Source organism: Coregonus clupeaformis, chromosome 19 (assembly GCF_020615455.1).
Source record: "Coregonus clupeaformis isolate EN_2021a chromosome 19, ASM2061545v1, whole genome shotgun sequence".
NCBI lineage: Eukaryota > Metazoa > Chordata > Actinopteri > Salmoniformes > Salmonidae > Coregonus > Coregonus clupeaformis.
Window position 1 is genome coordinate 37,203,834 of NC_059210.1, and position 27,404 is coordinate 37,231,237.

The following is a 27,404-nucleotide window of genomic DNA, read 5'->3' on the forward strand; positions in this document are numbered from 1 at the left end:
TGATTTTCTGGATATTTTTTCCTCAATTTGTCTGTCATAGTTGACGTGTACCTATGATGACAATTACAGGCCTCTCTCATCTTTTTAAGTGGGAGAACTTGCACAATTGGTGGCTGACTAAATACTTTTTTTCCCCCCACTGTATGTTTCGATTTTTTAATGAATCGGAAAATCAACAGTTATTTCTGGTTGGTTATCAAAGTTGCTGGTTAACTCATTAGTCCTGTTTTGTAGTATACCCCTCAGTTCATTTGGCTAAAGTGTTGTTCAATGTCTGGCCTATGACCAACACCTGACTAATGTATTTTGACAGACCCTCTCCCTCCCTTCCTTCCCCTTGACAGTGATAAACATTTTGGGCTGGTTTACTGGACCCTTATTAATTCCTGGACTAAAAAGCATCTCCAATAGAGTATCTCCACTGGGTATGCTTTTATCCCAGGAATCGGCTTAATCTGGGTCCGGTGAACTGGAAACACGGTGACTCTGTCTGTCTTTTGTTCTCACTTTTTCTTTTCTACCACCCAGTAGGTCTGCAAGCCAACGACTTGCAGGATGATTTCTCTGTTCCTGCTCTTGTGTAAGTCACATTCACCTTCCTTTGGTACTATTTGAATTGATAACAGGCAAAAGAATCAGGGGTAGGATTAAATTGTCTAGTTTTTGGCAGGAAGAAGAATCTCTTTGCCATTATAGTCCATTAATCATTTTCTCCACTGGCGTGTGATCACTTGCTGTACGCTGATGGAGAATATTTGCACTTGCTGGCACTTGCTTTCTCTAGCGGGATACATTATTATTTGCATATTTTCCCTAATATTTGTAATGGCGGACATCATTCTAGTCATGTATGGACAATTTTACTACTATTATGTAGAAGTTTTGAGTGTCATTAAAAGTTACATTAATTGGTCATCTTATACGTTTCTCTAAAGCAGTATATATACAGTGCATTCGAAAAGTATTCAGACCCCTTGACTTTTTCCACATTTTGTTATGTTACAGCCTTATTCTAAAATTGATTAAATAAATACAAATTCCTCATCAATCTACACACAATACCCCACAATGACAAAGCGAAAGCAGGTTTTAAGAGATTTTTGCAAATGTATAAAAAATAAAAAACAGAAATACCTTATTTACATAAGTATTCAGAACCTTTGCTATGCAACTCAAAATTGAGCTCAGGTGCATCCTGTTTCCATTGATCATCCTTGAGATGTTTCTACAGCTTGATTGGAGTCCACCTGTGGTAAATTCAATTGATTCAACAGGGTTTGGAAAGGCACACACCTTTCTAAATAAGGTCCAACAGTTGACAATGCATGTCAGAGCAAAAACCAAGCCATGAGGTCGAAGGAATTGTCCGTAGAGCTCCGAGACAGGATTGTGTCGAAGCACAGACCTTTGGCAGGGTACCAAAAAATGTCTGCAGCATTGAAGGTCCCCAAGAACAAAGTGGCCTCCATCATTCTTAAATGGAAGAAGTTTGGAACCACCAAGACTCTTCCTAGAGCTAGCCGTCCGGCCAAACTGAGCAATTGTGGGAGAAGGGCCTTGGTCAGGGAGGTGACCAGGAACGCGATGGACACTCTGACAGAGCTCCAGAGTTCCTCTGTGGAGATGGGAGAACCTTCCAGAAGGACGACCATCTCTGCGGAAGCCACTCCTCAGTAAAAGGCACAATGACAGCCCGCTTGGAGTTTGCCAAAAGGCACCTAAAGGACTCAGACCATGAGAAACAAGATTCTCTGGTCTGATGAAACTAATATTGAACTCTTTGGCCTGAATGCCAAGCATCACTTCTGGAGAAAACCTGGCACCATCCCTACGGTGAAGCATGGTGGTGGTAGCATCATACTGTGGGGATGTTTTTCGGTGGCAGGGACTGGGAGAGTAGTCAGGATCGAGAGAAAGATGAACGGAGCAAACTACAGAGAGATCCTTGATAAAAACCTGCTCCAGAGCACTCAGGACCTCAGACTGGGGCGAAGGTTCACCTTCCAACAGGACAACGACCATAAGCACACAGCCAAGTCAACGCAGGAGTGGCTTCGGAACAAGTTTCTGAATATCCTTGAGTGGCCCTGCCAGAGTCCGGACTTGAACCCGATCGAACATCTCTGGAGAGACCTGAAAATAGCTGTGCGGCGACGCTCCCCATCCAACCTGACAGAGCTTGAGGGGATCTGCAGAGAAGAACGGGAGAAAGTCCCCAAATACAGGTGTGCCAAGCTTGTAGCGTCATACCCAAGAAGACTCAAGGCTGTAATCACTGCCAACGGTGCATCAACAAAGTACTGAGTAAAGGGTCTGAAAACGTATGTAAATGTGATATTTCAGGGTTTTTCTTTTTTAATAAATGTGCAAACATTTCTAAATATATGTTTTTGCTTTGTCATTATGGGGTATTGTGTGTAGATTGATGAGGGGAAAAAGAATTTAATCAATTTTAGAATAAGGCTGTAATGTAACAAAATATGGAAAAAGACAAGGGGTCTGAATACTTTCCGAATGCACTGTATAGATTTTTTCTGTTTAATAAAAGGCTTATTTTCATAAAGGCACCATCAAAGATTGCAAAATATATTTAAATCAATTTGTAATTTACTTAAAATGTTTACTTAGGAAATAAAAAGAAGCACAACGTCTGGCTTGTGTATGATTACAGTGTCCGGATATAATCAAAGTGTTTAGTGATTACCTACAGTTGAAGTCGGAAGTTTACATACACCTTAGCCAAATACATTTAAACTCAGTTTTTCACAATTCCTGACATCTAATCCTGTCTTAGGTCAGTTAGGATCACCACTTTATTTTAAGAATGTGAAATGTCAGATTAATAGTAGAGAGAATTATTTATTTAAGCTTTTATTTCTTTCATCACATTCCCAGTGGGTCAGAAGTTTACATACACTCAATTAGTATTTGGTAGCATTGCCTTTAAATTGTTTAACTTGGGACAAACGTTTCGGGTAGCCTTCCACAAGCTTCCCACAATAGGTTGGGTGAATTTTGGCCCATTCCTCCTGACAGAGCTGGTGTAACTGAGTCAGGTTTGTAGGCCTCCTTGCTCGCACACGCTTTTTCAGTTCTGCCCACACATTTTCTATAGGATTGAGGTCAGGGCTTTGTGATGGCCACTCCAATACCTTGACTTTGTTGTCCTTAAGCCATTTTGCTTCAATATATCCACATAATTTCCCTTCCTCATGATGCCATCTATTTTGTGAAGTGCACCAGTCCCTCCTGCAGCAAAGCACCCCCACAGCATGATGCTGCCACCCCCGTGTTTCACGGTTGGGATGGTGTTCTTCGGCTTGCAAGCGTTCCCCTTTTTGGAGCAGTGGCTTCTTCCTTGCTGAGCAGCCTTTCAGGGTATGTCGATATAGGACTCGTTTTACTATGGATATAGATACTTTTGTACCTGTTTCCTCCAGCATCTTCACAAGGTCCTTTGCTGTTGTTCTGGGATTGATTTGCACTTTTCGCACCAAAGTACGTTCATCTCTAGGAGACAGAACGCGTCTTCTTCCCGAGCGGTATGACGGCTGCGTGGTCCCATGGTGTTTATACTTGCGTACTATTGTTTGTACAGATGAACGTGGTACCTTCAGGCGTTTGGAAATTGCTCCCAAGGATGAACCAGACTTGTGGAGGTCTACAATTTTTTTTCTGAGGTCTTGGCTGATTTCTTTTGATTTTCCCATGATGTTAAGAAAAGAGGCATTGAGTTTGAAGGTAGGCCTTGAAATACATCCACAGGTACACCTCCAATTGACTCAAATGATGTAAATGAGCCTATCAGAAGCTTCTAAAGCCATGACATCATTTTCTGGAATTTTCCAAGCTGTTTAAAGGCACAGTCAACTTAGTGTATGTAAACTTCTGACCCTCTAGAATTGTGATACAGTGAATTATAAGTGTAAATAATTTGTCTGTAAACAATTGTTGGAAAAATGACTTGTGTCATGCACAAAGTAGATGTCCTAACCGACTTGCCAAAACTATAGTTTGTTAACAAGAAATTTGTGGAGTGGTTGAAAAACAAAATGTAATGACTCCAACCTAAGTGTATGTAAACCTCCGACTTCAACTGTATAATGTTTACATAATTACAGTACACACGTACTCTAAGTATAGTCAATGCATGTTTCCTTTTGTCTGGTTCACGATACTGTTCATTTGTGACCATACCCTTCCAAACAAATAGTATTTTCATTAAAAAATATGTATTAATATTGCTCATAATATTGTATTTCTGGCCCTTCTGACTGATCTGTTTCTATGTTTCTCTGTTCCAGTGCGGGTGCCTGGGACCCTCTTCCAGGAGGACTGCGACGTGAACTCTTGCCACCCCCAGCTGGGGGACCTGATGGTGGGCCGCGCTGCCCAGCTCTCAGCCTCCTCTACCTGCGGACTAAACGGGCCCCAGAACTACTGCAGCCTCGGATACATGGAGGTCAGGACTTAAACCTTGATAGGGGGGCTCTGTGGTGCACTGTTCCTAAACACAAACTTGAGTGTTGTTGTGGGGTTGAAGTCAGTGAGTGTCATCTGTATATGTTAATCTGTCTCATCTGTCTGCACACAGTACTAATGCCAAAAACAGATACGTTCCACAAGCACAAACAGACAGTTAGCTGTGATCCCACGCAAAAAAACATCAGGCTTGTCAGTACTATCTACAGAATCTCAACAGTGTTTAAGCCAGATGTTGAAGGTTGGAATAGGATATAAAGCGTTGTTTTAGAACAACTCTCTCCATTTGATTGTCAGCTCTGTTGCTCACCCTTAAGATGCCTCATACTGCAGACGTGTCTTGATCTGCCACATTTATAGTTCATTTTACATTTTAGTAATTTAGCAGACGCTCTCATCCAGAGCGACTTACAGTTAGTGAGTGCATAAATGTTTCATACTGGCCCCCGTGGGAATCGAACCCACAACCCTGGCGTTGCAAGTGCCATGCTCTACCAACTGAGCTACAGGAGGCTTGGCGTTTCCCTGAAAGTGCTCTGGGGCTAATTTAAGTGCTCTCGCTATGATGATTTCCTCTGCATAGCCCTCTTGCCTCCCCCTTCACTCCCCTTTCCTCCCCTCAATGTTTCTATCTAACACACCTTCTTTCTCTCTTTCACTCTCTGTTTTCCTCTCTCTCTTTCTGGCTCTTTTTCTCCTTCTACGTTTTTTCTCTCTCTTAGCTCTTTCCCCTGTGTCACGCCCTGGCTCTGGGGACTCTTAAATGTTGAGCCAGGGTGTGGAGTTTCTATGTCATATTTTCTATGTTGTGTTTTCTAGATCGTGTAGATCTATGTTGGCCAGGGTGGTTCCCAATCAGAGGCAGCTGTAGCTCGTTGTCTCTGATTGGGGACCATACTTAGGCAGCCTGTTTGGCACTAGTCGGTGTGGGATCTTGTTCCGTTTAGGTTTGTTTTGTGTAACCTAGGACTTCACGTATCGTTTGTTTGTTGTTTTGTGTCGTGTTAAGTACGTAATAAAATGTACGCTTATCACGCTGCGCCTTGGTCCGTCTCATCAGTAAACGATCGTGACACCCTGTCCTCCCCTGGCAGGTGATAGGTGTGTGCCCCTTTTGTGGACTTATGGCCTTATGAATTTATGAGTGCGTTTTCTTAGCATAATTCCGCCTAAATGTTTTAGGGCAGTCGAGAACTAATTGCAGGAAAAAAAGTGTGACTTAATCACTCACTCAGTTATTGGGGTTGTTGACATGGGAAACCAATTAGTTGTGTAAAACCCCTGTTTTATTTCTAGTAACAAAATAGAAAAATTTCCCTTTTTGTCTTTCTCAGGATGAGCAGAAGTGCTTCACCTGTGACTCCAGGCAGACCTACAATCTCTATAACAACCAAGACAGCCACCAGATTGAGAACGTCATCACCACCTTTGGCACTGAGCGCAAGATGAAGTGGTGGCAGTCTCATAACGGTGGGTCTCAGTCCAGATACTTTATGCTTGATATCCAGCCCTGGGTCAAAAACATTATGTAATTTACCAGAAATAAATTTGAGGTGTGCTTAAGCTAGAGTACCGACCAGGGTAACAAAATCACTTGAAAGTATTTGACATACTGTATGTACAGTGCCGTGAAAAGGTATTTTCCCCCTTTCTGATTTTCTCTATTTTTGCATGTTTTTGATACTGAATGTTATCAGATCTTCAACCAAAACCTGATATTAGATAAAGGGAAATTATACTTATTTTGTTTATTTAATTAACAAAGTTATACAACATCCAATTCCCCAGTGTGAAAAAGTAATTGCCCCCTTACACTCAATAGCTGGTTGACCTGGGTCCCATTATGCCTGGCAAAAACCAAACACTGCATTCCACAGTAAGAACCAAATACCGACGGTCAAGAATGGTGGTGGTAGTGTGATGGTTTGGGGATGCTTTGTTGCCTCAGGACCTGGATGACTTGCCTTATTAGAAGGAACCATGAATTCTCCTCTGTATCAGAGAATTCTACAGGAGAATGTCAGACCATCCGTCTGTGAGATGAAGCTGAAGCGCAGCTGGGTCATACAGCAAGACAATGATCCAAAACACACGATCAAGTCCACATGAAAATGGCTAAAAAGCAACACATTTGAAGTTTTGGAATGGCCTAGTCAAAGTCCAGACCTAATTCCAATTGAGATGTTGTGGTAGGACTTGAAAAGAGTAGTTCATGCTTGAAAAGTACTCTGTAGCTCAGCTGGTAGAGCACGGCGCTTGTAACGCTAAGGTAGTGGGTTCGATCCCCGGGACCACCCATACATAAAAAATAAAATTATGCACGCATGACTGTTAGTCGCTTTGGATAAAAGCGTCTGCTAAATGGCATATTATATTATATTATAAAACCCACAAATGTCGCTGAGTTACAGCAGTTCTGCATGGAAGAGTGGGCCAAAATTCCTCCACAGCGACGTGAGAGACTGATCAACAACTACAGGAAGTATTTGGTTGCAGTTATTGCAGCTAAAGGTGGCACAACCAGTTATTGAGTGTAAGGGGGCAATTACTTTTTCACACAGGGGCATTGGGTGTTGCATAACTTTGTTTATGAAATAAATGTGTAATTGTTGTGTTATTTGTTCACTCAGGGCCCCTTTATCTAATATTAGGTTTTGGTTGAAGATCTGATAACATTCAGTATAAAAAATATGCAAACGTAGAGAAAATTAGAAAGGGGGGAAATACTTTTTCACTGCACTGTTTTTGGACCAGGTCAGATCATATCTAGGAGGTTAGGTAATCAAGAATGTTTCAACACCTTTAGATGGAGCTAGAGAGCCCACTGTACAATGAGAGCCCATGGAAAATCCTATCCCTTTTAGGGACTAAAATACTAATTTAATCCCAGGTCTTGGCAACAGTAAATCAATTCTCACAACATTCATTGATATCACTGTATCTATCCATCCATAACTGTAGGGGTTCATCAAGTCAGTATCTGGTTGGATCTGGAGACTCTCTTCCAGTTCAGCCATCTGGTCCTCACTTTCAAGGTAATGTACACCCCCCTAAAGCCGTGTTCACATTGGCAGTTTGAAGTAAAAAAAGAAAATGCATATCCGATTCCAATCTGTTATTTTTCCTGCAGTCTGAACAGCCAAAAAGCACATGGAATAGGATATTTCAAGCCACATTTCAAACCACCTTCGTAGTTGGTTTGAAGTCAGATACAAATCTGATTCCTGGCCATGTGACTTGTGTTTGAGCGGTCAAGTCTGATTTAGTGTTTTTTTAGACTGTTATTTGGCATATCTGGTTGCTTGCTAGCTACTCTGTTGACAGTTTGACAAGAACACATGGTAGCTAATTAGCTTATTCATTGATTACAAACAAATTAGTGAATGTGCTAGAAAGCTGGAGCTACCTAGCTAGCTAGTTGACTGCCTTGGCTAGCCAAAAACAACACATTTTGAAAGTTGGATCATCTTATCCTTTGAGGCTTTAAAAGTGTTCTTGCACTATGATTTTGAACATTCAAAGCAACTGGGAAATGTCCATGGCAGGCATTTTTGCCACCTTAGCTTGCTACATAACTTATGTGTGATAGGCAGCATGAGCACCACCACCAATCAGCCTACAACACTGTTCACACACCCATCATTACTATGACAACTAGGGTAGCCATGTCATCAAATGACTGCTGTCTGAACACACACAAATCCGATTTGGTCACTTGTATCTTGCTGTTTGGACACTCAGTATTCCAAAACAGATTGGAAAAACAAAACTGATTTGAGCATTAAGTAAGGCCTGCAGCAGTGTGAACAAGGCTTTAGACATCTCACAGCCAAACCATAAGCCAGTGTTCTTCACTCCTGGTCCTGGAAGGCAGCAGTGTGAACAAGGCTTTAGACATCACACAGCCAAACCATAAGCCAGTGTTCTTCACTCCTGGTCCTGGAAGGCAGCAGTGTGTGCAGACTTTTGCTCCTGACTTGATTAAAACACTACTATAACACCTGATTCAGCTAGAACAGTAATCATATAGAATTTGACTGACTGAATGAGATGTTTAGTGCTAGGCTGGAACAAAAAGCTACATACACTGCAGCTCTCTCCAGGTCCAAGAGTGCCAGACCTAACACTGCATTAATTTGTGTGCCTCAATCAATATCGCTCTGTCTGCACTGACACTTCCTGCGGAGTGATGATATTTCCTTTGCTGGCCTTGCAGAGTTTCCGTCCTGCCGTCATGTTGGTGGAAAGGTCTAAGGACTATGGGCACAGTTGGAAGGTGTTCCGCTACTTTGCAGAGGACTGTGCCTCCCACTTCCCTGGGGATGTCATCTGTGACAGCAGATACTCAGCCTCAGAGCCATCTACTGACGGAGAGGTGAAATACACACACGAACGCAAAACACAATAACCAAACTTATGGCACGCGTCTATGGCATTCCATTACAGGTGGTGTTGAAGGCTCTAGATCCAAGCTTTGACATAGAGAACCCATACGCTCCCCATATTCAAGGTTAGACACAGACTTTTCATTACATTATTACCAGTGGTGGAACAAAGTAGAATTGTAAAATACAATTTTCACCCATTTGAAATGTTCTCCCCTTCAGAGCAGATCACCATGACCAACCTGCGGATCAACTTCACCCGTCTGTTCACCCCAGGTGACACCCTACTGGGGCGGAAGAAGAGGAACCCTGAGGAGAAGTACTACTACTGTTACCCTGTACGAAATGGTGGTGCGAGGCAGCTGCTTCTGTAACGGCCATGCCAGCATGTGTATGCCTGTGGATGGAACAGGAGGAGACATCTTCAACGAGCCTAACATGGTGAGGAGGGGGAAGAAGGGAATATAGCAGTTGCACTGTATCCAGAATGGCCATATTGAATCCTAAACTGTTTTCTTTTGGGTTCTTCAAATATTGTTTACCTCTGTATCTCTTTGTTTATGTTTATGATGTAGCTTCTGACCTTGTTCTCTTAGATTCACGGGCGCTGTGTGTGCCAACACAACACCGTGGGCACCAACTGTGATAAATGCCAGGACTTTTACAACGATGCCCCCTGGAGGCCAGCAGGCCAAACTGACCCACACGTCTGCAGAAGTAATGCACTTTAATTTATTATTTGACTGATGTCTATGCGTGTGCTGACTGGGATTCAAACCCGAAATGCCTGTGTGAGCTGTGGTAGCCCACCGAGCTAAAGCCTCGGACACTCCTCCAAGCCATGATTGAGGGAATCATACTGTTGGGGAAAACTGGGTAATTGGGAGTGTATTACATTGCATTAGTTTTATGACAGTGTTTGTTTCTTCACTTAGGGTGCAACTGTCATGGCCATTCGGAGACGTGTCACTTTGACATAGGCCAGTACCAGGCCAGTGGAGGGGTCAGCGGAGGGGTGTGTGACGATTGCCAACATGACCGCATGGGCCCCCAGTGGGAACGGTGCCGACCCTACCTCTACCAGGACCCCCAGCTCTCCATGGAAGACACTTGGGGCTGTATCTGTAAGTCAGCTTCTAGCAGGTTTATATCTATTTTGTTCCAGGCAGATAATCTGGCAATGTTTTATATGAAGTTATAGCTGTAGCTCTTTTACTACTCCTATGAAGTGTACTCAGTCAATAGAAGCTTTGCGTTGATGATGTCACCCTATATGAAGCTATACATAGTCATTCTATAACTCCACCCTGTTGTAACGTTGGTTCTGTTTGGCTCCAGCGTGTGACTGTGACCCAATGGGGACCCTGGATAACGGCCTGTGTGACCCCGTGTCGGGCCGCCGCGTGTGTAAGGAGAACGTGGCGGGGGACAGGTGTGAACACTGTAAATTCAGCTTTTATGGGTTCAGCCAGGAGGACCCCACTGGCTGCCAGAGTAAGTCTAGAGTAAAGTAATTCTACTGTATATCTATGGAGGCCTCCCTGTGGTTATTCACACTCTCTGATTGGTCCTCTGTGTTTAGGGTGCAAGTGTAACTTCCTGGGTAGTGTCCTGACGCCTTACCCATGTGACCAGCAGACAGGTCAGTGTGTGTGTCAGCGCCTCGCCACAGGACCCGTGTGTGACTGATGTCTGGTAGGACCATGTGTCTCCATGACAACCAACGTTGTGCTTTAGCTCCTACCATAAGTTCAGTGATAAACTTACTAGCACCAACGTCCTGATTGATGTAAAAAAAAAGGTTATCTCTCTCTCTCTAGCCAGGTTACTGGGATCTGGGGAACACTGTGCACACCTGTTCTCCTTGTGACTGTGACCATGGAGGAGCCTACAGCAGCACGTGTGTAGAACAACACTGTACATTGTACAGTATATAATGATCTTAACATTGACACAAAACCTGGTGGTTTATTCAGTGAGGTGAAACACTCATCAAGCATATCTGTTCTACTAAATACATTTCTATCTGAACATCCTGAACGTTTCACCTTATGGAATATACCCCAGCATGTTTTGTCTTGCCCCCTTGTCCAACCCGATTGGCTGGATCTCCCTCTCATGTCCACAGGTGCTCATCAGTGGACGGCCAGTGTCAGTGCCTACCCAACATGGTTGGCCGGAGCTGTGGTGATCCCGCCCACGGACACTTCCTGGCTGGTCTGGACTACTACCTGTACGATGCAGAGAACGCTGCCCCACTGGAGGGACAAAGCTCCCCTCTGGTGATGCCTGAGTATGACGTTTCACCTTCAGCATTGTGGCCAATGGCTGCGGATGGAAAGCTTCAGCGTCAAACTTTTGATAGTGGATTATGTCAGCAATTCAAAGACCTAAAGTTGATGTGCATTCGTGTGCGTATTCCTCCCCCAGTTGAAAGCCACAGGCCTGCCTGTGTGTGAGGAATACTACAGACAGCAGGGCTATGACTTCAAATATCAAAATGGCCGCTTGGTCCTGACCAGGAGAAGCAAGAGACAAGCCAGGAGGAGAAGACAGGGACAGGTACTAGCAACACCTCAATAGCTTACTTACACAGTAGGAGTGTAGTACTGATTAGTAACTTACACTGAGTTTCTTTCCATCAGAGATCCATTCCCCTGGACCTGGGCTCGGCACTCCAGATTGTACCCCGGGAGAGGACCACAGATGTGCCAATCACTTGGACTGGTCCAGGATTTGTGAGGGTCCTGGATGGGGTGGGGCTTAGGTTCACTGTCGACAACCTTGCAGCTTCCCTCGACTACCAAGTGGTCATCCACTATGAACCAGAGGTGAGGGCAACCGTAGCAACGAAAAACATGTGAAACCATGGAAACACACTGTAATCATTGGTGTGTGTGCAAAATAGTTTCTGTGTGTGATTGTGAAGTTTGAGCTTATATTTATTGTGTTCTCAATGTCGGTGACTGTGCTTACTTTGGTCGCTGTAGTCGCCAGATGACTGGATGGCTTCTGTGAGCATTGTTCCCTTATCGGCTGGTGACAGAGGATGTCCCACTGACCCGACAGGGGAGAAGACCCTCACCCTACCTGGGGCTGCCAGGTAAGAGACACCTGCACTCATCATCAGATAACATCAATATGAACGAATCTATGCTATAGTTACTATACTACTGGGCATTCCCATCGAAAAGGGCCCATGAGCAAAAACCTGTGAAGTTCATAGGACCATATCAAATTGGGTGTCAAATGAAAGCTAAGAGTCTATATTTTTTTGGAAATGAAGGCATAGATACATTTTCCAACTATTTTCCATCTTAAAAATTAGGCAAAAGTAAAGGCTTTGATTTCTGGATAAACAGATGGAAAAGGAGTCTTAGAAAACATTTACCTGAAAAAGTCTTAAAGGGTATCAGAAATACATCAAAACACAATGTTGACGTAAAGACCCCTACCAACTAATATCAATACATATTTAGTTTTGGAAAAATGGTTTACCTTCTGTAAATTTAGGAAATATTGCCTTGTGCCTTGCAATTCCTTTATTAAAAAACAACAACATTTCTTTAAGTTATTTTCTCATTTCTCTCACTCATGAGGAGGGAGGATAATGAATGTTCACAGAAATAACAAGTAATGGTAGGCCTAGACAATTAGGGATTTTACTGATATCAATTTTATTTAGGAATTATTAAGTGATTCAAACTCGTTATTCCGTTACCAAATTGGTAACAGAATTACTAAAAAATCTGTAACGGAATTACTGCAACTGAATTGGCTACAATGGGAAATCATATTAGTCACAAACCACATTTGGATCAACTGCTACTGTCCTCCCTTGCATTAGCATACTCTTATGTTCAGCTCATAACTGTTTTCCTTGTCTTTCTGTTGTCTTGTGGTCAAACCAAGAGTGTTAAAACAGTCTGAGTCTGGACAACCCCTCCCTCACTCTCCAGTTAATGTCACCTCTCACACCTACCCATGAGGCCCCTCTCTTTCCATTTACTGTAACCAGCATCCTCACCCACTGAGCACCAACCGACACCGGACATCCATGGACGTTGAAAAGTAATTGAAATTTGGTCAGTCCACCCTGGCCTTGATGTTAACATCCACAGACGGACCAGACTGGACCAAATCTGAACCTATCATAGACGTACAGTACCAGTCAAAAGTTTGGACACCAACTCATTCAAGGGTTTTTCTTTATTTTTACTATTTTCTACATTGTAAAAAAGTAGTGAAGACATCAAAATATGAAATAACACATATGGAATCATGTAGTAACCAAAAAAGTGTTAAACAAATCAAAATATATTTTAAATTTTAGATTATTCAAAGTAGCCACCCTTTGCCTTTATGACAGCTTTGCACTCGCTTGGCATTCTCTCAACCAGCTTCATGAGGAATGCTTTTCCAACAGTCTTGAAGGAGTTCCCACATATGCTGAGCACTTGTTGGCTGCTTTCCCTTCACTGTGCGGTCCAACTCATCCCAAACCATCTCAATTGGGTTGAGGTTGGGTGATTGTGGAGGCCAGGTCATCTGATGCAGCACTCCATCACTCTTCTTCTTGGTCAAATAGCCCTTACACAGCCTGGAGGTGTGTTTTGGGTCATTGTCCTGTTGAAAAACAAATGATAGTCCCACTAAGCGCAAATCAGATGGGATGGTGTATCGCTGCAGAATGCTGTGGTAACCATGCTGGTTAAGTGTGCCTTGAATTCTAAATAAATCACTGACAGTATCACCAGCAAAGCACCATCACACCTCCTCCTCTGTGCTTCACGGTGGGAACCACACATGTGGAGATCATCCGTTCACCTACTCTGTGTCTCACAAAGACACGGCAGTTGGAACCAAAAATCTCATCTGGACTCATCAGACCAAAGGACCAACTTATCATCTGCAGCAGAGGTAACTCTGGGTCTTCCTTTCCTGTGGCGGTCCTCATGAGAGCCAGTTTCATCATAGCGCTTAATGGTTTTTGCGACTGCACTTGAAGAAACTTTCAAAGTTCTTGACATTTTCCGTATTGACTGACCTTCATGTCTTAAAGTAATGATGGACTGTCGTTTCTCTTTGCTTATTTGAGCTGTTCTTGCCATGATATGGACTTGGTCTTTTACATCACGGCATAACGCCTCTCCCCTATTTGACCTAGATAGTTTGTGTGTATGTATTGATATGTAGGCTACAAGTGCCTTTAAAAAATGTTTATGTAGTTCTGTCCTTGAGCTGTTCTTGTCTATTAATGTTCTGTATTATGTAATGTTTAATGTTTTGTGTGGACCTCAGGAAGAGTAGCTGCTGCTTTTCCAACAGCTAATGGGGATCCTAATAAAATACCAAATACCAAATAGGGCTAGCTTCTGTATACCACCCCTACCTTGTCACAACATAACTGATTGGCTCAAACGCATTGTGACGTCACGAGAGGCTACACAGCTTTCAGCGGGATTGCTCAAGTAGTGCAAGGAGACCAGGTTCAACCAAAACAAGGATTTTATTAAAGGTCTTGGGAAACTAACGAAAGTATAACACAATTCTGTTCTCTGGTGGCTCTTTAAGGGTTAACAGTTCAGGGATGTCTCTTCCACATCCAAAATCATAACTCTCCCTCGCTCAAATAACTTTTCCCCAGTCTTACTGTATTCCACGTTGCAGCTAGTGGCCAACCCAGCAAAACGTCCTTCCAAATGTCCCACACGTATTTCCACAGGTGCATATATCCAAAGGTGAGTATTTCCCAAAGGTAAGTATCTCCAAATCCTTATATTCCTCATGGAAGTGGACGTGCAGCACTCTTGTCCTCCAGAGAGCCCAGGTTGGAGACTGTGTCTCTTCCCTTCCCACACACTCCCTCAGTGTCTCTTCCCTTCCCAAACCTTCAGCTCATCAGCTCCTCATTTGTTTCAGCTGCGTGGGAAGATTGGCCATAGAGGGGTGGAGTTCCCGACCATACCAGCAGATGGAGCCATAGCTGTCTGGGTTTGCAGCCACCTCAGGGGGATGTAACATCCCTCCAGGACACAGCCTCTCGTGACATCACACATCCCCCTCCTCGGGACCGACGTCCTCGTCGGGGTAAAGGCAGCGAAGAAGGCATCACGCCGGGAGAGGGCGTCCGCATTGCCGTGGTGCTTGCCAGACGGCTCTCTCTTCAACTCCTCCAACTCTAGGACCAGGGACTCAGCCTCCTGTTGTCTCTCCTTGAGTTTCTTACTGAACGCATCAGCCTTGGTTTTAGCAGAGTTTAGCTTCTGTTGAGCAGCTTTCAGTTCCTTCTCTCTCTCTGCCTCCGCATTCTTCATCTTGTTCTCCAACACCTTGTACTTCTCCTCTGCCTTCTTCTGGACCTCCTTACTACTGCGCAGGGTCTCCTCACACTCCTCGATGGTCCTGCGCAGCCTCTCCAGCTCCTCCTGTTGCTTAGGGAAGGAGCTCTGTTGGAGTTTAGCCTGGAGGATATCTAACTCTTCTGTCTTCATGTCTAACTGTTGCTTTAACAAACGATACCTCTCAGCGGTCCCCTTCAGACCAGACAGTTCTTTGTCCAGATTCTGTAGCTCCGTCTCTGTGTCGGTCTGGGCACCTGCCATCCCTATCAGAGCCCGGGCGGGAGTGAGTAATTCGGAGGATTGCACCGGAGCCTTCCCAGGATGAGTCTTGCCTCTCCGTTTCCGCGGTACTCGGGTTATCCTCTCCTGAGACTCTCTCCAGAGTGGGTAAAAGGCTGGGCAGTCTCGTCCAATTAGGACAGGGACGGGAGGGAATCAACCACCCCCGCCGTCGTGTGTATGGTTCCCCGTGTGCTGGTCATTGTAAGTTCAGTAATGGGGTATTCTCTGGTGTCCCCATGGACACAGGAAACTGGGAGGACTTTCCCCGGGGTCAGACACGTTGGGCCCACCAAATCCTTACGCACCAGGGTGGCCCGGCTACCAGAATCCAGTAAGGCCTCCACATCATGGTGATTCACAGTTACCGGGCAGGTGGGGGGTCGATCTGGGCCGCCATCTACGACTCCCAAGAGCGAGGCAAAACGATGTGTGGGTGCTGAGCTGGAGGACTCCGCAGTGGGCATAGGTTCATCGGCTGGTTTCCCACACTGCCAGGAGATATGTCCCATCTCCCCACACCGGTAACACTGTCGAGGTTTCCCATCCTGGTGTACTCTTCTTGGACCCGCCTGGTTTCTGGCTCCCCCCTGGAGCCGGGATAAGTCCTGACGTGGCTGGGTTCGAGACCTTGGGGTCCTTTGGACGGGTTCTTCCCATTTGTGGTGGGGCCGCACTCCTGGGGTCTTTTCGGGAAGCATTCAGCATCTCCGCTGTGGCCTGGTACTTTTCCACAGCTTCCACGGTCAGATCAGCCGTGGTCAAGGCCTGTTGACTGATGAACCGTTTTGCCTCATAAGGCAGGGCGCGTAGGTAACGATCCACCACAACGGCCTCCACCACCGCCGCTGCTGTATTCCTCTGCGGATCCAGCCATTTCCTTGCGATTCGGACAAGTTCATGCATCTGCGCCCGAGGAGGTTGGTCTGGTTGGAAGGTCCAACTGTGAAAGCGCTGGGCCATACCAAACTTTGTGAGTCCATATCTGCTGAGGATCTCAGACTTCAGGGCATCATAGTCAGTAACCTGGTCAGGGCCCAGGTCCCGGACAGCATTCAGCGCTTCCCCGGTTAGAAAGGGGGCTAACAGACCAACCCACTGTTGCTTGGGCCAGGCTTCCCTAGTGGCCGTGGCCTCAAATGCATGCAGGTATGCCTCAATGTCATCGGTAGCTCCCATCTTAGATATAAAGTCACTTGCCTTTATTGGGCGGGTATTTTGGACCACCCTCTGTCTCTGCAACTGCAATTCCTCTGCCTTCAGAAGGTTGGCTTTCTTTTGCTCCTCCAAGAGAGCCACGTTTGCTTGCATCTGGGCTTGCTGGCCAGCAACAAGGGCTTTCAATATGTCCTCCATTTCAGTCGGCGGGGAGCCTACGGCCAACTTGGAAAACTGGGTGATCAAACCTTCGGTATCCTCCTCCGCCATGCACTATTAACGCTTGAGCGTGCCCGTATTCTCCACCATCTGTGACGTCACGAGAGGCTACACAGCTTTCAGCGGGATTGCTCAAGTAGTGCAAGGAGACCAGGTTCAACCAAAACAAGGATTTTATTAAAGGTCTTGGGAAACTAACGAAAGTATAACACAATTCTGTTCTCTGGTGGCTCTTTAAGGGTTAACAGTTCAGGGATGTCTCTTCCACATCCAAAATCATAACTCTCCCTCGCTCAAATAACTTTTCCCCAGTCTTACTGTATTCCACGTTGCAGCTAGTGGCCAACCCAGCAAAACGTCCTTCCAAATGTCCCACACGTATTTCCACAGGTGCATATATCCAAAGGTGAGTATTTCCCAAAGGTAAGTATCTCCAAATCCTTATATTCCTCATGGAAGTGGACGTGCAGCACTCTTGTCCCCCAGAGAGCCCAGGTTGGAGACTGTGTCTCTTCCCTTCCCACACACTCCCTCAGTGTCTCTTCCCTTCCCAAACCTTCAGCTCATCAGCTCCTCATTTGTTTCAGCTGCGTGGGAAGATTGGCCATAGAGGGGTGGAGTTCCCGACCATACCAGCAGATGGAGCCATAGCTGTCTGGGTTTGCAGCCACCTCAGGGGGATGTAACATCCCTCCAGGACACAGCCTCTCGTGACATCACAGCATTAAGAAGGAAAGAAATTCCACAAATTAACTTTTAAGAAGGCACACCTGTTAATTGAAATGAATTCCAGGTGACTACCTCATGAAGCTGGTTGAGAGAATGCCAAGAGTGTGCAAAGCTGTCATCAAGGCAAAGGGTGGCTATTTAAAGAATCTCAAATCTCAAATATATTTTGATTTGTTTAACACTGTTTTTGGTTACTACAAGATTCCATATGTGTTATTTCGTCGTTTTGATTTCTTCACTATTATTCTACAATGTATAAAAAGTAAAAATAAAGAAAAACCCTTGAATGAGTAGGTGTGTCCAAGGTTTTGACTGGTAGTGTACATTTTAAGTCAACGCGTAATTCCGTTACTGTGGAATTGCCCTACTACAAACATTTGTGTGACTTCTGTGTTTGTCCTCAGGGTTGCCATTTTGGATACGCCTGTGTGTCTGAATGCGGGAGGGAGATATTATGTGGACATCAAGTTTAGGACGCAGCCCAACACTAACCCTCAGTCCAGCTCACATACACTCATGGACTCAGTGAGAATACCATCACATTATTATTTGTATCATAATGTCATATATGTTACGGGAGATGAAGTCTTCTGAGGTGTGACGTCCAAACGGGTACCCTGTTAAACCCATGCCCTTCCTGTTTCTAGATGGGTCTGATCCCTAAGATGGACTCTGTGCAGAACTTCTGTTCACAGAGTGAGCTGGACTCGTTCAGAAGATTCCGCTGTGTTGGGTTGGCTGCTGAGCAGGAGACCCTGCCTGATGTGTGTAAGGGCCTCATCGGAAGCCTGTCGGCCCGCCTACACAATGGAGCCATGCGTGAGTACACCCTACACTAAACAATATCTTAACGTTATCACAGTGTACACTGTAGCTATCAGTGGCGGTCGGTGCCATTTAAGATGAGGGAGGACTATTATTTAAAAAAATATATTTTAATTGTATTGTTTGTAATTTTTACCTCCTTTTTCTCCCCAATTTCATGATTACGATCTTGTCTCATCGCTGCAACTCCCCAACGGGTTCGGGAGAGGCGAAGGTTGAGTCATGCGTCCTCCGAAACATGACCCGCCAAGCCGCGCTTCTTAATACCCACTCGCTTAACCCGGAAGCCAGCTTCACCAATGTGTCGGAGGAAACACAGTTCAACTGACGACCGAAGTCAGCCTGCAGGCGCCCGGCCCGCCACAAGGAGTCGCTAGAGCGCGATGAGCCAAGTAAAGCACCGCCAAGTAAAGCACCCCCCAGCCAAACCCTCCCCTAACCCGGACGACGCTGGGCCAATTGTACGCCGCCCTATCGACCCCAGGCTGTAGTGACGCCGCAACACTGTGATGCAGTGCCTTAGACCGCTGCGCCACTAGGGAGGTCTGGACAATTCTTTTTTTAATGAGCGTGACCTTATTTCTATTACAGCATATTAGATGACTGCCATTCATATTCCATTCCCCCAGCTCAATGTAACATCGATAGGTTTAGGCTACTGTAATTCTTTCTCGCATCTATGCACTCTCTTCCTCTCACCTTTTCCCTTCGCTTGTGGACTTCAGTGCACAACACATCAGCTGTGTGACCAGGCGAAAGAAACCGCCAAGCCAAACTGTCATATCATAACTGCTACACATAGCCTACTGTACATCATTGTCACCATATTAGCTAACGTCAAGTCAACATAGCTACTAGAACTAACGCGTTAGTAAACCCGCTACAATCCTGCAGTACAGTGTACAGTTAGCAAGCAGTTTAGCAGTTACACCGGTGGGCCCCATTGCAATAAATTAATAAAACCAAAAGCTTACTTTGACTTGGATAAGTTCCAATTTGGATAGCCATAGCCAGCTAGGAACATATCATCCCTCTCTGTTTGAGCTGGGTGTTTAAGTAGGGTGCATTGGCTAGCTAAGTAACTGAAAGTGAAAAAAATACTAACTATAGCTCTCTTTCTCTCTCGCTTCTTCTTCATTTCTGAATAAATGTATTTGTTCACAACTGTTCGACTATTGTCTTTCTCTCTCTTTGAGTCAACTACTCACCACATTTTTTGCACTGCAGTGCTAGCTAGCTGTAGGTTATGCTTTCAGTACTCGATTCATTCTCTGATCTTTTGATTGGGTGGACAACATGTCAGTTCATGCTGCAAAAGCTCTGATAGGTTGGAGGACATCCTCCGGAGGTTGTCATAATTACTGTGTAAGTCTATGGAAGGGGGTGAGAACCACGAGCCTCCTCGGTTTTGTATTGAAGTCAATGTACCCAGAGGACGGAAACTAGCTGTCCTCCGGCTACACCATGGTGCTTCCCCCCTACAAAGTGCTATTGAAGCTACTGTAGATCTTCATTGCAAAACAGTGTGTTTTAATCAATTATATGGTTACGTGAATATATTTAGTATAGTTTTATCTAAAAAGGATAACTTGTTTGATGGTCCTCCCCTTCCTCCTATGGGGAGCGTCCACTGGTAGGTATATACTCATTCTGGCAACTTAATTTCACAGAAAATGTTTAATATTATGTTTGTGTAATGTATGTGATGTGTGTGTATATAGTGCGTGTGTTTAATGCCATCACTTGTCTCCAGCTTGCAGGTGTAACCTCCAGGGCTCTCATGGCCCCTCCTGCAGTACATTTGGAGGGTTGTGTGAGTGCAAGCCCTATGTGATTGGCCGCTGCTGTGACTCCTGCGCCCCCCTGACATTTGGTTTCGGACCCAACGGTTGCACACGTACGTCACCATGACAATGGCATTCTCTGGTTACATACCATAATACTGTCACCTCCAAAATGATTGGCACCATTGATAAATATGTGCAAAGAAGACTGTATTAATACAAATACTGAGCTATATTGTACGCTAAAAAAAAGGGGAAATTATATTATTTTATACTAATACAATTGCTCAGAGAAAAATGTTTTGTTTAACAAATAATCTCAAAAAGATGGGTGTCAAAATTATTGGCACCCATAAAGATCTCTAAGTGAAACTGTATTGTGGCCTTCCATGGCTTCCTTTATCTCTGGGTTTAAAAAATGTGGTAAAACGCACGTGAAATCCATTTATCATCCATCACCAAAGAACTCACAAATGAAAAGAGACAAACTGTTGTTGACTTTCATAAATCAGGCAATTAGTACAAAAGAAAGAGCAAAAAAACAAAAAACTACTTTCCACCATTAGGGAAATAACCATTGGAACAATGGGAAAATTGCCTGGTAGAGGACGCAAGTGTATCTTGTCCCCACATACAGTGAGGAAGATGGTTTGGGAGGCAAAGAAAAATCGAAAGGCCACAGTTTTACAGAACTTGGAGTCCAAGTCTCCAAATCTACAATTAGACGCCATTTCCATGCCAATAGGCTCTTTGAAAAGGGTTGCCTGAAAATAAGCCTTTATTAAGAGCAACTAATAAATGTAAATGCCTGTAGTTTGCTAAATGGCATTAGCACTTGGATTGGAACCGGGTGATATGTTCAGATAAGATGAAAATACAGCTCTTTGGCTACTCAAACCAGTGGTGGGTTTGGCGTCGAAAGAAGGATGCATGTGCAGAAAATAATACCTACTGTAAAATATGGTGATGGAGCTTTGATGTTATGGGGCTGTTTTGATTCCAATGGTCCTGGGGCCCTTATTAAGGTCAACTGCATCATGAACTATAAGTCTACCAAGTAACAAGACATTTTAGCCAATACCTGTTTGTCTCTGGTAGGAGGCTGAAACTTGGCCACAAGGGATCTTCCAGCAAGACATTGACCCCAAGAAAACATCAAAATCCACAAATAAATTACATTTAATTTAATTAATTGACCACAAAATCTCAGTCTCCGGACTTGAACCCCATTGAAAATTTAATAAAATAAAATTAATTGACCACAAAATCAACATTTTGCAATGTCCATCTCAGTCTCCGGACTTGAACCCCATTGAAAATTTAATAAAATAAAATTAATTGACCACAAAATCAACATTTTGCAATGTCCATCTCAGTCTCCGGACTTGAACCCCATTGAAAACCTGTGGTTTAAATTGAAGAGGGCAGTCCATTAGAGCAGAAAAAAACATAGGGAGGAGTGGTCTAATATCCCTCCCAATGTGTTCTCCAATCTCATAAAAAATTATAGAAAAGGCTCAGTGCCGTTGTCCTCGCAAGGGGAAAGTGCAAAAAGTATTGAAAACAGGGGTGCCAATAATTTTGACACCTATCTTTTTGAGAGACAAAAATATGACTTGTTGAACAAAATCTGAGCAATTGTATTGGTATAAAAGCATAGAATGATTTTGAGCATACAATATAGCTCAGTATTTGTATTATTTATTTTATAGTCTTTTTTGCTCATCTTTATCAAGGGTGCCAATAATCTTGGAGGTGACTGTATATACCCACAATGTTGTTGAAAATATGAAATTGTTATTGTGTTCTGATTGTGATCAAACCCTCCCACCCCTCCTCCTTCAGCCTGTGAGTGTGAACCTCGTGGCGCGGTGGCGGAGCTGTGTGACCAGGTCAGGGGTCAGTGTCCGTGTCGTATGGAGGTAGGCGGACGGCGCTGTAACCGCTGCCTGCCGGGGTACTACAGCTTTCCCCTGTGTCGGCACTGTGACTGCAACGGCCTGGCTGAACTGTGTGACCAGGACACTGGAGCCTGTCTGGACTGCAGGGAGCATTCCACCGGAGGCAAATGTGAGAGGTGAGGGTTCATTCATTCTTTCATTCATTTAAAAGCTGTTATTCACATTTCCCTATTAGAATCAACCCATATATATAGCTTGGTTCCATCCTGTGTGTTCCAACTTCTCTGACTATCATTCTTTCTACAGTCACAGATCTGCCAGTGTACCGCACACACAGTGTCAGTCAGAATGTTTGAATGTTGTGTGTTCGGTTGCTCCAGGTGTGTGGAGGGATACTTTTGTGACCCAGTCTCCAGGGAGCCCTGTGAACCTTGTCTGTGTCCTGACACTCAGTCCAGTGGACGGTTCTTCGCTAGCACCTGCAACAATGACCCAGAGTCTGGTAGCCTGACCTGTGACGGCCTGGCTGTACACAAAGGTGTTTTTGTGTGTTTATGTCGGTGCATGTGCACTCTTTTCAACATTTTATGAAGCTAGTTGCTAGTTTGACTGCTCACTACTGACCTTTGATCCTCATTTCTCTCCCTGCCCAAATTCCATTCAGGTCTACGCTGTGATGCCTGCTCCGCTGGTTTCTATGGTGACCTGACCACGCCAGGCGGCGGCTGCAAGGAGTGTCTCTGTAACAACATCGACCCTGCTGACAGTGTGACAGAGTGTCTGCGTTGCCTCCACAACACCCAGGGACCCCACTGTCAGAGCTGTAAGCCTGGCTACTATGGAGACGCATTGGCCCAGAACTGCAAAGGTATAGCAGGGACACACAGTATACAAATCATCATCTGGCCCAGGACTGCAAAGAGGTTAATATTTATGGTGGTCAATAAAGTGTGGGGGGGCTGTCAATGTTTTGCCCCTAGATGCACCACACCTCCCCAGATAATTCTTGCCTGCTCAATGTGTGATTATTATTATTTTTTAACTGTAGTGCTTTGTGTTTTATGTTGTAATTGTGTCTGAAACTCTGTGTGCTGCTATTTTGGCCAGGTCTCTATTCAAGCAATAAGGCACGGGGGGTGTGGTATATGGCCAATATACCATGGCTAAGGGCTGTTCTTATGCACGACGCAACGCGGAGTGCCTTGATACAGCCCTTAGCCGTGGAATATTGGCCATATACCACAAACCCCAGAGGTGCCTTATTGCTATTATAAACTGGTTAACAACGTAATTAGAGCAGTAAAAATAAATGTTTTGTCATTCCCGTGGTATACGGCATTCGGGGCGCGAACCACACAGTTTATAATGAAAACTAGAGACTAACCTGGTGAAATAAAGGTGAAATAAAAAATAAATAATTTTCTTTCTTCCAAAAATCTAATCCCATGACTGTTTGGGTGTGGTATGTGGCTATTTACAGTGGGGAGAACAAGTATTTGATACACTGCCGATTTTGCAGGTTTTCCTACTTACAAAGCAAAAATCCAGAAAATCACATTGTATGATTTTTAAGTAATTAATTTGCATTTTATTGCATGACATAAGTATTTGATACATCAGAAAAGCAGAACTTAATATTTGGTACAGAAACCTTTGTTTGCAATTACAAAGATCATACGTTTCCTGTAGGTCTTGACCAGGTTTGCACACACTGCAGCAGGGATTTTGGCACACTCCTCCATACAGACCTTCTCCAGATCCTTCAGGTTTCGGGGCTGTCGCTGGGCAATACGGACTTTCAGCTCCCTCCAAAGATGTTCTATTGGGTTCAGGTCTGGAGACTGGCTAGGCCAATCCAGGACCTTGAGATGCTTCTTAGGGAGCCACTCCTTAGTTGCCCTGGCTGTGTGTTTCGGGTCGTTGTCATGCTGCAAGACCCAGCCATGACCCATCTTCAATGCTCTTACTGAGGGAAGGAGGTTGTTGGCCAAGATCTTGCGATACATGGCCCCATCCATCCTCCCCTCAATACGGTGCAGTCGTCCTGTCCCCTTTGCAAAAAAGCATCCCCAAAGAATGATGTTTCCACCTCTATGCTTCACGGTTGGGATGGTGTTCTTAGGGTTGTACTCATCCTTCTTCTTCCTCCAAACACGGCGAGTGGAGTTTAGACCAAAAAGCTCTATTTTTGTCTCATCAGACCACATGACCTTCTCCCATTCCTCCTCTGGATCATCCAGATGGTCATTGGCAAACTTCAGACGGGCCTGGACATGCGCTGGCTTGAGCAGGGGGACCTTGCGTGCGCTGCAGGATTTTAATCCATGACGGCGTAGTGTGTTACTAATGGTTTTCTTTGAGACTGTGGTCCCAGCTCTCTTCAGGTCATTGACCAAGTCCTGCCGTGTAGTTCTGGGCTGATCCCTCACCTTCCTCATGATCATTGATGCCCCACGAGGTGAGATCTTGCATGGAGCCCCAGACCGAGGATGATTGACCGTCATCTTGAACTTCTTCCATTTTCTAATAATTGTGCCAACAGTTGTTGCCTTCTCACCAAGCTGTTTGCCTATTGTCCTGTAGCCCATCCCAGCCTTGTGCAGGTCTACAATTTTATCCCTGATGTCCTTATACAGCTCTCTGGTCTTGGCCATTGTGGAGAGGTTGGAGTCTGTTTGATTGAGTGTGTGGACAGGTGTCTTTTATACAGGTAACGAGTTCAAACAGGTGCAGTTAATACAGGTAATGAGTGGAGAACAGGAGGGCTTCTTAAAGAAAAACTAACAGGTCTGTGAGAGCCGGAATTCTTACTGGTTGGTAGGTGATCAAATACTTATGTCATGCAATAAAATGCAAATGAATTACTTAAAAATCATACAATGTGATTTTCTGGATTTTTGTTTTAGATTCCGTCTCTCACAGTTGAAGTGTACCTATGATAAAAATTACAGACCTCTACATGCTTTGTAAGTAGGAAAACCTGCAAAATCGGCAGTGTATCAAATACTTGTTCTCCCCACTGTATGTGTGTTTCACTGTCAGTATGTTTATGTGTGTCCCCAAGAGTGCTCCTGTGACCGGCGGGGGACGGAGGTGACCCAGTGCCCTCTGGGCAGCCCGTGTTTCTGTGACCCACTCACGGGGCAGTGCCCGTGTCGGGCGGGCGTGGTGGGCACGCTGTAACGATCCCTGCAGTCTGAGTCGGTTTCTGTCTGGGTATTAGTTTTTCTGCTCGGGATCTCCAGTTTCCCGAGGGTTCTGGAACGCTCCCTGCCTGGTTGCCGGGCAACGTTGCTAGGCGGGAGCTCTCTTGATTTCCGCACCTGCATCCCATCAGCAATCGGCACACCTGGTCCTGATCATCACCCTTCTTAGGCTCTGTCCTAACATCCATTCCCTGCCGGATCGTTAGCCATGAACATCACTCACCCGGAACCTTCACCCAACCTCTGCCTGATGGTCGGCGGCTGCCGAGCCATTACTGGACCTACCACTGCACCCTCAACAACCCATCCACGCCACCCGCTCTGTTCCCTGGATTATTCAGCCTCACTCGTGGATCTATTAAATAAACACTCACCTTTGTTTCAATTTACCTTGTCCTGGTCTGCTTCTGGGTTCTGGCTTAGTAAACCGTGACAGAACGATCCGGCCCTTAATGAACCCAGCGGACCTGGACTCTGTTCGCCATGCCATTACCCATCAGGAGAAGATGTTGGGCCATCATAGCACGGAGCTACAGGAGATCGCGTTGGCAGTTCGGAACCTTTCTACCGGTCTGACGGAGGTCCAGAACCAGCGCAAGTTTCCGGTGGAGGATCCACTACCGGTTTCACCCATCTCGCCTGCCGCTTCTGGAGCTGTGTCCTTCCGTGAGCCCAAGGTTCCGACGCCGGATAAATATGAGGGGGAGCTGGGAAGATGCCGTTCTTTCCTTATGCAGTGTGGGTTAGTGTTCGATCTACAGCCCTACTCTTATGCCACAGACAAGGCTAGGATAGCCTTTGTGATTGAGTTGCTGCGTGGTCGAGCGCTGGAGTGGGCTTCAGCCGTTTGGGAACGACAAGACCCCTGCATGGCTTCATACCAGGGGTTCACGGCCGAGATGAGGAAGCTCTTCGACCATTCCGTCCGAGGGAGGGACGCAGCTAGGCGCCTGTTTTCGCTTCACCAAGGAACTCGCAGCGTGGCCGACTTCGTGATCGAGTTCAAGACGTTGGCTGTGGAGAGTGGGTGGAATGAGGAGTCTCTGCAAGCGGCCTTTTACCAGGGTCTGTCGGAGCAGCTCAAGGATGAGTTGATCTCCTATCCGGAGCCTAGTGACCTGGACAGCTTGGTAGCCTTGTCTATTCGGGTGGATAATCGAGTCCGAGAGCGAAGGAGGGAGAAGCAATGGGTTCCGTCCAATCGATCAGCTTCTCAGGTTCCAGTCGGGTCGGGGATTGGACCAGAATACGTCGATCATCGTCCACCACACAGGATTAGTGGAGAGGTCCTGTCTCCCGATTCTGAACCAATGCAAGTAGGGCGGCACGGGTTAACCAAGGAGGAACGCCAACTCAGACGTAGGACTAACTGTTGCCTCTACTGTGGTGGTTCGGGACATTACCTCGCCACCTGTTCCCGGCGGTCGTCAAACTGCGCGGCTCGCTAAAGTTGGGAGGACTTTTAGCGAGCCAGTTTCGACCTCTCAATACCTCTGTCAGACCCCGTTTCCCGGCTACCCTTATGAACAGGAATCAGAGCTTAGCGATTAACGCTTTTATCGATTCAGGTGCCGATGGAAGCTTTCTTGATGCCGAGTTGGTGGAACAGCTGGGGCTTTCCAAGGAGCAATTGCCGGAAGCCATTAGGCGACCACTCTGAACGGCAGTAGTCTGGCACGTATCACGATGAGGACTGAACCGGTTAAGATGCTGTTGTCGGGGAATCATTCGGAGATGATTTCATTCTTCATTCTGCCGTCTTCCCATGTTCCTCTGGTCCTTGGATACCCCTGGCTGAAGGAACACAATCCCACGTTCGATTGGGTGACGGGCAAGGTAACGAGTTGGAGCCTTGATTGTCATGCTAACTGTCTCAAGACTGCCTGTCCCCATTCGGTTCCCAGTCAGGTGATTGAGGCTAAACCCCCCAGATTTGTCCCTGGTTCCCGAGACATATCACGATTTGGGGAAAGTGTTCAGTAAGCAGAAGGCTCTGTCACTCCCTCCCCACCGACCATATGATTGTGCCATCAACCTGTTCCCTGGAGCTGTCTACCCCAAGGGAAGGTTATACAGTATCTCCCGACCTGAA

At 45.4% G+C, this 27,404-nt stretch overlaps 1 protein-coding gene across 1 annotated transcript in view; it reads left to right on the forward strand.

The window, feature by feature from the left end:
* Positions 1-555: 555 nt before the first annotated feature.
* Positions 556-27,404, forward strand: part of LOC121531211 (laminin subunit beta-4-like) — a 40,125-nt gene continuing 13,276 nt past the window's right edge. The window contains 24 exon segments of the mRNA XM_045205090.1: positions 556-580; positions 4,305-4,462; positions 5,817-5,952; positions 7,444-7,517; positions 8,699-8,857; positions 8,929-8,992; positions 9,090-9,196; positions 9,198-9,308; positions 9,464-9,584; positions 9,803-9,991; positions 10,206-10,361; positions 10,450-10,562; positions 10,688-10,767; positions 10,996-11,313; positions 11,315-11,429; positions 11,513-11,698; positions 11,858-11,970; positions 18,001-18,121; positions 18,244-18,415; positions 20,175-20,318; positions 22,051-22,282; positions 22,487-22,644; positions 22,771-22,974; positions 25,171-25,285. Coding sequence (XP_045061025.1) covers positions 556-580; positions 4,305-4,462; positions 5,817-5,952; positions 7,444-7,517; positions 8,699-8,857; positions 8,929-8,992; positions 9,090-9,196; positions 9,198-9,308; positions 9,464-9,584; positions 9,803-9,991; positions 10,206-10,361; positions 10,450-10,562; positions 10,688-10,767; positions 10,996-11,313; positions 11,315-11,429; positions 11,513-11,698; positions 11,858-11,970; positions 18,001-18,121; positions 18,244-18,415; positions 20,175-20,318; positions 22,051-22,282; positions 22,487-22,644; positions 22,771-22,974; positions 25,171-25,285 — 3,371 coding nt within the window.